General features: G+C 36.8%; 2 protein-coding genes across 3 annotated transcripts in view; both read right to left on the bottom strand.

The window, feature by feature from the left end:
* Positions 1-12,500, bottom strand: part of LOC138051401 (tetratricopeptide repeat protein 28-like) — a 695,954-nt gene that overhangs the window by 400,990 nt on the left and 282,464 nt on the right. The gene's annotated exons all lie outside the window — the stretch shown is intronic.
* LOC138051406 (uncharacterized) overlaps positions 1-12,500 on the bottom strand; it is a 45,474-nt gene that overhangs the window by 12,442 nt on the left and 20,532 nt on the right. For both annotated transcript variants that reach the window (XM_068897597.1, XM_068897596.1), the window contains 6 exons: positions 11,877-12,111; positions 10,947-11,083; positions 10,685-10,803; positions 8,611-8,761; positions 5,369-5,557; positions 4,500-4,608 (listed from right to left, as the gene is read on the bottom strand). In XM_068897597.1, the coding sequence (XP_068753698.1) occupies positions 4,500-4,608; positions 5,369-5,557; positions 8,611-8,761; positions 10,685-10,803; positions 10,947-11,083; positions 11,877-12,111 (940 nt within the window). The remainder of the gene's footprint in view (positions 1-4,499; positions 4,609-5,368; positions 5,558-8,610; positions 8,762-10,684; positions 10,804-10,946; positions 11,084-11,876; positions 12,112-12,500) is intronic.

The raw sequence follows: 12,500 nt of genomic DNA, 5'->3' as shown, positions 1-12,500 counted from the left end.
TGGACTGGGGGGCTTTTCATTTTTTAAGTCAAATTAAACAAGTGTTGAAGTTAATTTCCTTTTAGCCTGCGTAGCAGGCGCTTAAGGGGAGGGGACAGGGAAAGAATTCGGGAAGAAAACGACTGCATGGGAAGACTGGGGAGAGAGGGAGCCAAAAAGGCTTAGCTTGCATTGCAGGCCTTGCGCACTGGTCATTCACTGACAGGCAAATTTCATCCTCCACAGGATACTGACAACTGAAACAGCTGACATGCTTTTTGAAATGAAATCCTACATGCTAGAGTTATTTTTCAAATAAGGTATCCTGATGAAGGGCACTTGTTTTCTTATGGAAGGCATGACTTAATAAGCTTAAGTACACTATGCACTGCTCGGGAATACAGGTTGTGTTTTTGCTTCAAACCTTGAAGTTTTTGGCTGAAATTGATGAGCCACCATACAGCAGGCTTGACCAGGCTTTTTTGAATTTCCAGGCCAAAAATGTTTAAGTCTTCAAGATTACAGACATTGACTGCAATTTCATAGTGACCAGTGACCTTAACCAAACTCTGTGGGCTCAATTGAAGTGTCTTTGAAGTAACAATCTTTGATAAAATGGCCTTGATGATGTCTTCCAAAATACGAAAATGTTTTGGTTTAACGGCCAATTATCTTTAATGTAGCGAATGTTCCTAAATTTGACACCCGAGACTAAACCTTTGCATGATTATTCTTAGATGTACAGTCTCTGATAAAAGAGCTATGTAAATGATTATTTTAAGTCCTTCACATTCTATCATGCTAAAGTACAGCTGTAACACCTAAAATTTCATGTTTAAAGCAATTTAAACTGTCACACTGTTCCGCCAAAAAGCCTGGCCTTCCAAGATTTTTAAGCCAGGCTTTGCCAGGCTTTTCTGGATTTCCAGGCCTAATTTTTGGGAATTGAAAGCTAAAAGGGCAATGTGGACTAGGATTTTATGGGAACTTTAAGAATGCCACTCAATGATTCAACTTGAGGGTCACTTGAGTGAGTTGAAATTCTTCCGAATTTTGTGCAATAGTACTGAATGTGCCAGTGAGACAATAATCAAATTTTAAGTGCAATTTTAGGATTTGATTTCATCTGGTGCCTTGAAAAAATGAGCTTTAACTTCAACCTTCAATACATGTATAACAAGGTTTGGTCTCATTCAAAAGCATGCCTGTGTGAATACGATATTTTTCGAGTTACTTCACTACTCGTAATATATGTACTTTGCTTAAACAATGTCCTTTAAAGGCCCCAAACTTTGAACATAAAATCACTCTGTACACGGAGAAAATGAAAAGCTTTTATTCTGATGTATTGTATAGATTGTGACAAATATCATCAACGGATTACCTTGTTTGATGCTCTCATAATCGGCCTTATTCCAAAAGGAACATGATGCATTACTCTTGAAAATTACACACTCCAAGTCAGTACTTAATCCTTTCAATGAACTCCAGTATCTTTCAAATCTTGCCCATTTATAATGAATCGGTGGAAAGATTGTCATCCTCCGCCATCTTGAATAACACGTGAGAGACCGGACTGGAAACTAGTGAGCCCTTTTCGTTTTGGTCAGCAGTCAGTGGTAACCAGTCCAGCTCAACGTCCAGCTCTTACAGATTTTGGGCGGTTTTATTCGAACGTTAATGTATCTACGATCACACTTTTTGCACGGTGACGATTTTTTGGTTAGGTTTACTCTTTAAATCCTGATCCAGGCAAGGAAATGCTTACAACAACTCAAGTAAAAAGGTAAGCGTTAACTTTAAGCGAATAACGCTTGATTTGATGCCTTATTGTCTTGAAAATGAGGAACGGTTTACCTGTATTTAGAATTCACATTTTCACACCTTCGAGTCAATTTGTGAAGCAAGGATAGTCAATTTGGCTTAAATGCTATAGCCCTGTAAAAAAATTCGTAAACCTGTAATGAAGAATAATGAAGTTTTAGAACAAATGGTGAAGCAAATGATTTGGAAAACAAGTGCTCATACCGCAAGTTATATGTATACGATTGACAAATGATTCCTTCTCGTAAAAATGCTAAATGCTGTCACTTTAACTATTGTAATCAATGCAGAAAATGCCCGACAAAGCTATTATTGACGTTTGTAAGTAAAGGGATCCAAATTTATGAGTTTACTCTTAGTTGTAATAGAAATAATCAGTGATTTAGAGGAATAACTACATGCATCATTGAAGTATAATAATACTGTATATCCTGTATTTTTTTAAGTTGCCATGAAAGAGCAGAAAGAGACACGTCCTGAAAAAAATCTTTGATGGGACAGCAGGGAAAGGTCCTTTACAGCAGACAAAAATGCTTAGCAACCAATTCTGTCTCCTCCACCAGTTATGGTTTGATGTATTTAAGGATCTCTCTTTGCAGACTTGTTAGAGTTCTGTGGTTTATCTGAAATGTTTAACAGCTTTTTTCGTATTTAATTTTAAAACAAGAACCCAATCCAAATATTTTGACATGAATTAAATGTTTAGGTACTGCTTTGAACTCTGTATTCTATTTTTTGCCTGTGAGCTATGGTAGTAACTGTTACTGTTAATAGCTTGACTGTAATGGATTTTTTGTAGTTTCCACCACATCTCTGATTTGCTGGAATATTATTTTACAGGAGCAGGATATATATATTATATATTTTCAGTTTTTGCAGTTGCTGAAATGTAATAATCTGTACATAAAGTAATTAATATCCATTGAAGCTGAATGTGAAACTGTGCAACTTGTTTGTATGTTGATTAAAGGGCCTTATTACTTCAGAAAACTGACCAGTGAATTGATTGATTGTAGTCCAACACTAGGAAGAATCACAGCTGTTCACTGAATATATGGGACAGGACGGGAATTGTGTGAAAAGTCATTTCATTCCCATACCAGATGCAGCATACAGCTGTACATGTACCTAGACAATAATGTGGAGATTGTATGCATGGAAGTTTACCATTTCATTGATTGCCATATCATATGGGCCAGCATGATATGGGGATTGTAAGGGACTTTACCAAATCCCCATAGCATTCCCATACCATATACCAGTGTTCCTGGATAATATGGGAATTGGATGGAGTGCTGCCAAATATGTAGCATTCCCAAAGTGAGGGGTCAGAGATCGTGTGGTATTGGTATAGGGCTGAGCCATATCCTTCCTATACTAGATCATAGAGTGCTACAATGTACCAAATACAGTACGTAGCAATCCCATAGTTTAAGACAATAGAGTTATAACTAAATGAAGACATACTGCCAATTATTGGTTTGAAACTGTTTTTTTTTTTTTTTAAGAAAAAGTTCAACAAATGTATTGTCAGTGCAATAGTTGTTTGATTTTCAGGTTCAGTACTGTAGTTTCAACAAGTCTGGACAGTAATATTGTTACACATTTGACAGACGTACAGCAATCTTTGTGCACCCATGTATTAACTTGACTTTTCATGGCAACTTAGTGCTTTAGCTCTATGACAATTAATTTTTGGTTATGAATTAATTTTGAGACTTAACAATAGTCATATGGTTATTTCTTTTCTGTTGGAATCGTTAAGCTTTTCAATTAAGTACACAAAAGAATAGTATTGTTCAGCATCACTTTGTAAGGTAACATTAAAGGGGAAAATAATTATTTTGAGTTAAGACTGGCAATTACCCCAAGGGAAATGAAAGTGATTACTTTTTGTGAACAGGGGTTCAAGTTATTGGAGTTGACTGTAATTTGCAATAATGACGCCAGGAAAGCAGCAGTGTTTGATTTGTAAAAATATTGCTAGATTTTTTACGAATTTACTAATAAGAAGCCAGTGCAAGATTTGGATCTTAAATTGTAGAAAGTTACATATACAATACTTGGTTCTTTCTGCAGTTTAGTACTGGAGTGCAGATTATGTAAAACAAAATAAAACAAAACAACTCCGAATAAAACCCCATATATTTGTAAGTTTATCATTGGTAATCTTGTAAGATTCTGGAACAAGATCTTGGAAGATGTTAGCCAAGATACTTCAACACCTTACAAGATCTTAGATAAGATCTTGGGTAGAATCTTACAAGATTCTCACAAGATCTTATCTAAGATTGTACAAGATTCTTACAAGATCCTTGTCTAAGATCTTATAAGATTCTTACAAGATTCTTGCAAGATCTTATCTAAGATCTTGACTAAGATCTTACACAATTCTTACAAGATCTTGTAAGATTCTTACAAGATTCTTACAAGATCTTATCTAAGATCTTGACTAAGATCTTATAAGATTCTTGCAAGATTCTTACAAGATCTTGTAAGAATCTTGTTAAGAATCTTACAAGATCTTGTAAGAATCTTACAAGATCTTGTAAGAATCTTGTTAAGAATCTTACAAGATCTTGTAAGAATCTTAATTAAGAAACAAAGTAAGATCTTAATAAGAAACTTATTAAGAATCTTGGTAAGATCTTAATAAGATTTCCACCTGGGCACATATTAGGGTAAACTGCACATACTTTGTTCAAGGTTACCAGTTGATTGAGGTCATTCTCTAAAATCGCCTCACTTTCCCTACTGAAATTGGGATCTTTTGCATAATCCAGACGCAAAATCCTGCCATGGACCCTGTTGACAAAGAAGTCCAACACACAGTTAAAGGGGCTAGGTCACGCTGTTTTAGGTAATTTTGTTTAATTTTGTTAGTTATGAGCTATGAATGTCAAATTGGCAGAGCAAGAGTCTTTCATTTGCAAAATCACGGCCACATAACAACTGAGAATGATTTTCCAGCTGTTTAAATGACATTTTGATATAAACTGATAGGTGGGCCAAATGCAATCCATTTCAATCCTCCCCAGTTTTGTCCATCCGTGTCCCTTCTTAGCTTTCCTGTGTTTTGTTTGAGTTCTTCTATAGTTTTGAGCCGTTATTGTGTTATTTCAGTTAATTCTACGACCATTTGGTCTATGAAATTGCCTAAAATTGTGTGACCTAGCCCCTTTAAGCCAACACAGTAACAAAGATTTACGTCTGCCTATTTCTGTTATTTTATGTAATTTATATTAATTATGTATAGAGCGGTTTTCAATTGAGTGTCGAAAGTAATTAGCGAATAACTTTGGTTTTGCATTTACTTCGCTCAGTGATTGGTGCAAAGTTCTCGCGCCATTTTTTCAACCAATCAGAAGTGAAACCAAAACCAATTGTGGCTCGCGCGTGCACATGTTCCCGCGCTTTGTGTCGGCTCCGTGTAATTACTTCGAGTTTTGATTGGTTTACTGGATTGTCTCCGTCCTTTTTGATTGGCCAAAGTAATTACTTTGGTTTGGTTTTAAGACACTCATTTGAAAACCGCTCTATGTGCATGTATCTGTTATCCCCATACCTGCTGCACTCTGAGGAGTTTGTGCTTATAAGAATGCTTCCCTTTGGTGTTGTACGGCCACTCTTCATAGACCCTTGGGGCAGCCCACTTTGAATTTGCAGTAGGAATTCTGATAAGGGACTAGTCAGAACAGGGTCATCTACAAAGCATGTCAGAGTGGTGCTCTGTAGGGCATACATCATTGCCTTCCTGAAATGATTAAGATGTTGGTATTTTTGCAAAGTAAGATTTAAAGCAAATTATTAATTTTATAAAATTACGGTAAGAGATCAACTGCAATATTTGAAATTTTAATGTCCTGGGATGCTCGAATACACAAAAAGTACACTCAATAAAAAAAAAACACCAGTTTATTAAAATAAATTTAAGACAGAAGTCTGAATCAACTTTTTAAAGACATGTTTCGGCATTACTCATGCCATCATCAGTTTAAATTAATCTAGTACAATCCTCTCTCTCTTATATACATTACAACTGGAGAAACTTAAAATTTAAAATTCAGTTACAATGACAGTTATATTTTGAAAGGATGATACAGAGTTGTAGAAGATGACATAACACGTGCATACACAAGTGTTAAACAGACTGTTGCTTACGAAAAACAGAGATTATTATTATGTTGTAACTGCACGCTTAACCCTGGCTTTAAACACGAAATATAGATCACTTCTTTGAATTTAAGACTGTAAGCATTTCAAGCTGAGACTATGATCGTAAAACAACAAGGAGTGCACTTTTGTTTACAGTCAGGTGGGTTAATTAGGTGTTTTTGTACATGAGACATCATACCATTTTTCAACTAGGGTCAACGAACATCTGTCCCCTGAGAAGAATTCTCATGTACAAAAACACCTGACTGTTAAAGGCAATTTTACTGTCACACAAGTAAAATGTAATTAAGGGATCATGCCCTTTCACGGCAACTCTGTTTTCAATGTAGCGTCTGTGCTGTCCAGTTGCCAAGGTCAGCAAACACTAAAGATTTATTGTATTCTTGCTTCGGACTTCACAGCTTTGTTGTCGCCAGCAGGCTAGTACAATCCACGGCATTGCATGGGGCCTTTTTCAAAGCTCTATTCATGGCTAAGAGTTAACGTGTGTAACACTAAATTCACTCGTAGTACAGCTCTTCCAACTGGCTATGCCAGCAGACATTTGTCTAGCTGTATGAAAACTACCGTAAACGTCCACGTATAAGCCGCACTTTTTTTCACAAAATTTAAGCCATAAATCAAGGGTGCGGCTTATCCATGGATACATCTGTGTTTGGAGTTTTAAAAAACCTAATTAATATTCATACAACTTCTTAAAATCTCAGTAAAGAAACAAAAGAAACTGACAGCATGTTGCCGTTGTTCATTGACTTTTTAATCAATGGTGGCTCCTAAAGGAGCCGTTTGTGTCTTCGAGTGTTTATAGGCGAATCTTGCTTTCCAAGAGTTCTTTCAAGCGATTAATTTTTGCTTTACTCGAACAAGTAAACACCAACCTACAAGGAATCTCCATTCCTCCGCACAGCTGTTTGCAGTGACGTTTTGGCCAGTCACTTCCACGCATATCTTTTCGCCGTGTGCGATAAAATACCACAAAATTCGCGAATACTCGCGAGGTAAATGGCCGACTGTTTTGTTGTCCTTGACCACCTTCTCGGCAAATTTGTCGACTGCATTATCAAGCCCTGTTCTGCATGAAATTTTTCACCTATTGCGGTTTTCCAAACATCTTGGTCATGCATGATACCCAGGCCCTGGCCCAGACACTACTAAGCACTCGTTCGTTTTGTTTTAATCAAAGGAATTTCAACTTTATTGCGAAACCTTGATTGTTTGTCCTTGTTGCTTTATAGCAATAGAACGGTACTGGAACTTCAAACTTTATTGTAGTACATTTTTTCCCAAAATCTGCGCTTCTAAATTCGGGGTGCGGCTTATCTATGGATGCGGCTTATACATGGACGTTTACGGTATTTAGAGGTCACAAGTTTATGTTCTGTCATTCAGCACAGTTTAACCCCACCCACCCTCCCTTTGGAGTTGAGGTCGGGGCCTCATATTTCAATAAACTCGGGACACTTCTGTGTGGTACAGTTAAATCTGCGCAGCGACTTCCCCCAAGCTTATTGGCTGTGTTAACTTTTGAATATCGCCAGCTAACTGATACTCTTGTCCAATTCAGCAGGTGCTGTTTTGCACTCAGCTTGTAGTGCTGAAGAGATAAGTGAGGTTCCCTTGTCACACAATCACCGGAAGTTGCACAGGCTAACCTAAAGCAAGGCAGTGCTTCCTCATTAATGCCAACTGGAGTCAATGTTTGCTCATAACTAGTAGTTAGCACACAACCATAAGGAACAGAGACATTAACAAAAGTGCACTCCTAGTTTTACAATCATATTTAATCATATAATCATATAATCAGCTAGAGATGCTCACAGTCTTAGATTGAACCAAGCCACCTATATTTCACATTTGAAGCCAGAGCTAATTTTTAACAATTTATAACAACTTTAAACGTGCAGTCACAACATAATAGTAATTTTGGTTTCTTGTAAGCAACTGAGGTCCCATGATTTACGAGTCAAATGGTCATGCAATGAGTCAGTGAGACTCACAGTCAATATAGCAATTATTTATTGATTAAGCCTAAGCCCTCGTTTCAGTGATTAGGTCTAAGCACTCTCTGAAATTTCATTTCATGGGTTAGGGTAACTGCACTAACTCATTGATTCATTGACTCATATATACTTGATACTCTAAGCAACCAGTTTAACACTTGTGCATGCACATGTTATGTTACACAATTTTGAATCATCTCATAATATAACCGTCATTGTAACCAAATTTTAAATTTTAACATTCCCCAGTTGTAACATATATAAGAGAGAGAGGTTTGTAGATTAAATAGGCCTTTTGCAACTAACGATCACATGGTACAAAATCCGCCATGCTGGAGGGCAAGCTCATTATTATTACCCCACTGAGACATTAAAACAAAGGCAAGTCAAGCTTGACTGGTTCAGGTCTCTTTGTTTTGATGTCCCAGTGGGGGAATAATAATGAGCTTGCCCTCCAGCATGACAGATTTTGTACCAAGTGATAGTTTGTTGCAAAAGGCCTATTAAACATGTCTTTAAAAAGATGGTTTATGCGTCTTAAATTTATTTTGGTTTTGTCATTGTCACGAAGTTATGGGAGACCAATAATTATAATACTTGTCGCAAAATATTGATTGTAATTTTTACTTACAGAGATGTACCACTGAGATTTTGGTCTCCACCTGAACACAGCAGAGGGTGAGACCTATTGTCCACTCCCTGGCCCTTTGATAGCAGTTGCAGGGTTAAGCTTTTACCGACATTCCTTTCTGTGGAGTATACGACTCCTATGCAACTTTCATCTATGAAGAAAAGTATGTCAAGATACAACATACAAAGGAGTTTACAATTTAAAAAAAATATACAAAGGGTTGAGTTGTTCAAAATCTGATCAGTGCTACACGGTAAAACCTCTCAAAGAACCTAAAATCCGAGAACCTGTCAGGCTGAAATTTTCATTTTAAGCACCCTTCACATAAGAACCATTTCAGGTTGAGATTTCCAAGTAGGTTCTTAATTTCCAAAGTAATATAAAGTCAATCTGTTTTATTTTCTTGTACATAATACAATACAGTACTCTGTATGTTAGAGTGCTCACACAATGTCCATGAAGTAAAATCTACACAGTTACTACCTAACAGTTTTTACAGTTACTACAGTACTGTATTAGTTACTATCATTCAAAAGGAACAGCTTTAGTAACAAATACACAAGGGAAACTAAGAACAGTACTCAAGACAATGTAATTAAGTAAAGTATTAACTTTCTATTGTCTTGAGTACAGTTTTTGGTTTCCCTTGTGTATTTGTTTCTAAAGCTGTTCCAGTTGAATGATAGACTAAGGGCCCGGACGCACTGGGTAAATTTTTGTTTATTTTGCGAAAAAAATCTGTCACCAGTTCCCTGAGACAAGTGCGCCTGGTGATTTTTAGATCTACCAAATTTGTCAAGTTTTACCAAACTTCAAAGACGTCGTCGTCCTGCTACGGAGCAGGACAAATTTTTGTCAGGCGTGAAATCTGACAGATTTGTTAATTAACACACCATTATTTGATGGAAAATGTCAATCAAGAAAATTTGATCTCTTTTTTTAGTCGGAGTATTTTCAGTCTGCCTTCTACGGACAAATCTGTTGCAGTTGCAGTCAAACAAGGTGAAGCCTCCACTGGCATAGTACATGTAGAAGTAGCAACTGCCTCTGCTGGAGTTGAACGAATTCAAGGAAGAAAAAAAAATAGAATACAAGCAATAATGTGCCGAGGGAGCACATTCGATCGAAGCGGTTAAAGATCACCATAAGCCCATGACTCCTGAGATCTCATGTAACCTTTCCGGCGAACAGCGTGCAAGCGATGGTGTTTATTTTTGTGCGATTGACACTTGTAGTTAAGAAATATTTTGCTGTGTCTCAGTGCGCCCACATTTGACAAATTGAAAATTTGGCAGAGACAAATTTTGTCGAGATTTTTTGAAGGGCCAAACAAATTTTGTCAGTCCAGTGCATCCGGACCCTGATACAGTAGTCACTAAATAAAAACTGTTAGGTCGTAACTATTTAGATCTTATTTGATGGACACAGTGTAAGCACTCTATATAAACAATGACTGACCAAAATTAAGCCAGAATCCTGGCAGTGTCATAAGACCACAGTACATTCAAAGCTGTGTAATATGTTCAACGCAGAACTGTGTATGTCCATGTATCCATTATTCCATGTAACTACAATACTCGTCACATTTGTTGGAACACCCATCCTCGTTTCCCCCCTCCTTCAATGTTGATTTCAAAACTACCAGAAGTTGTCCGAATATTTTCTAACAACACTGAATTGGGGGGAGGGGGAGAAGGGATAAGCTGCCATCTTGTAACACGACGATTCTAGATCATTCGTGTAACGTGTTCCAACGAAATGTGTCTAGTATTGTAGCATGAAAATGTGTGAATAATTTAATGTAAAAGGCCGCGCCAACCAATAAATCAAGTACCTTTTTTCTTCAAAAACAAATATTAAGAACCCATTTAAGCACCTAGATAGCCTGATTTCAAGTTAAGCACCATTTATATAAGAACCTGTTCAGGCTGACTTGGAAAAATCTATGGTAGTTTCTTATACACAGGGTTTTACTGTATGGTAAAAAGTTCTTTTTCACGATGACTAACCCAAGAGGAACACTAAACCAGTTTCTATCAAATTGACTAAGCTTAACACAATTTACACTGCTAACCAGAAAAATCTGCACCCGATTTTGTCAAGACTGCCTTGATGAGACTCCAAATTACAAATGAAGTTGCCAACTGGAAAGCGATGGCGTTCGTACCAAAATGTGAGGACAGCTCCAAAAATCTGTAGAATTAAATGCCAGAGAAACATTTTCTAAACGGAAATATTTCTGAATAACACAAGAATATCCTTGGCAAATAATATTTTTGATAATGTGAGTCAATAATGCGTCAAAATCAAAAGAAAGAAACAAAACCAAGATATACCTTTTAGTGACTGATTTTAGGTAGGATACTTCTAGAAGATGGCCATCTAGGCTTGTTCCAAAACTGCTCAAAGCATTGTCTAATACAAAACACTGATACTGAGATGGGGGCAATATAATCCCCTGCTTGATATGAAGCTGTAAATACAAAACACGCAGCAGATCAGTTAAATCCTTTCACAATGACCAAAATTTATTGAAAAAATATAGGCACACTAAAAGAACATTCCAGCTGTTTCCTCAGAATAATATACACAGTCAATTAACTAGTTATGATTCTATTCATGTTATGGCAAATAATTGTTATGGAAATTATGCATATGCATCATTTTTTATATTAAGCCTATGAGTTACTTATACACTGGAGTTAAGCTAAATTTAAAATGAGTACTAAGACTTCAGTAAACCATACAGGCCATTAATGAATCGGTTTGAACACATTGCACAACTACCTTGTGTCAAGTGACTTGATGTTTTGGAAAAGATTCTTCTCACTTTGGTCGCTATCGTAGATAAACATTAGGCTACAGCTAATTTGTACTATACTTATACTTAATTATACTCTAGGAATCACTCCGATCCTTTCAAAAAACTTTTAGTTAATAAGACTGGCGTATACACATGTTTCTAGAAAGGTTGTCAATAAAAAAATTAATGTGCGAAAGTGCACGCAACAATCCCAAAAGGTATTTTGGGAAGTGTGTAATTTATGGCTCTCTTGACCCTAGCATTTCAGGAAAAAGAAATAAATAGATGTACTATGACACAATATAGATATTTGTTTGAAAGTATAAAAGAAAATTAGTTAGAAAGCTTCAGTGTGATTAAATGAGTTGATCACATCCCAGGTCACTTTTCGAGATAGTTGCATGCACTTTTATAGGGATCCGAACAGCTGTATTCGTATGTTACTCCCACATTATGAACTCACATCACTAGAGAGCATCCAGTAATTTTCGTTTTGAAATCCTAAATGATTAGAGTGGAAAAACACCCTGCTTTCAGTGGTTGATGTTGCATCTTCCTTTAATGATGAGTAGTAGTCAGCAAGATGATTTGCCACAACATGTCCAGTCAGATTAAATGTGCCATTGCCGAATCGTTTTCTGAGTTGCTCAAGAAAACGTTGGCGGGTGTCAAATGCACCAGCTGACAAAACAACAGTCCTGTAAATTGAAAAAAGTTCTGTACCTTGAGCTTACAAGGCAGCCATGCACAACCAAAACCAATTGCATCATCTTAAAAAATGGTACCCAATCTTGGATCTTGATACTGACAGACAAAAAACATCTAATGGAAAAACAACACCTGCAAAATACTTACGTTTTTTTTGAAAAAATGGCATCAACATGTTTATAGTAATCTTGCCACTATGAAGACTTGTCTCACCCTCCCCCTGGCATGACAATTCTGGGGGTAGGGGTGAGGGTGAGCAGTAGGGGGTGGGGGTGAGGGGTATGGGTAGGGGTGAAGGGTACTATAGCTGAGACAACCCAAACCTTCACAAAAATGTTAACTTAAGGTCTTAACATTATCTAACGCAGAGTGTTAAGGC

The sequence above is a fragment of the Montipora capricornis genome, chromosome 6, assembly GCF_036669925.1.
Source record: "Montipora capricornis isolate CH-2021 chromosome 6, ASM3666992v2, whole genome shotgun sequence".
NCBI classification, from domain to species: domain Eukaryota; kingdom Metazoa; phylum Cnidaria; class Anthozoa; order Scleractinia; family Acroporidae; genus Montipora; species Montipora capricornis.
The sequence above is the reverse complement of the archived record's forward strand: the minus strand, read 5'-3'. Positions and strand labels throughout refer to the sequence as shown.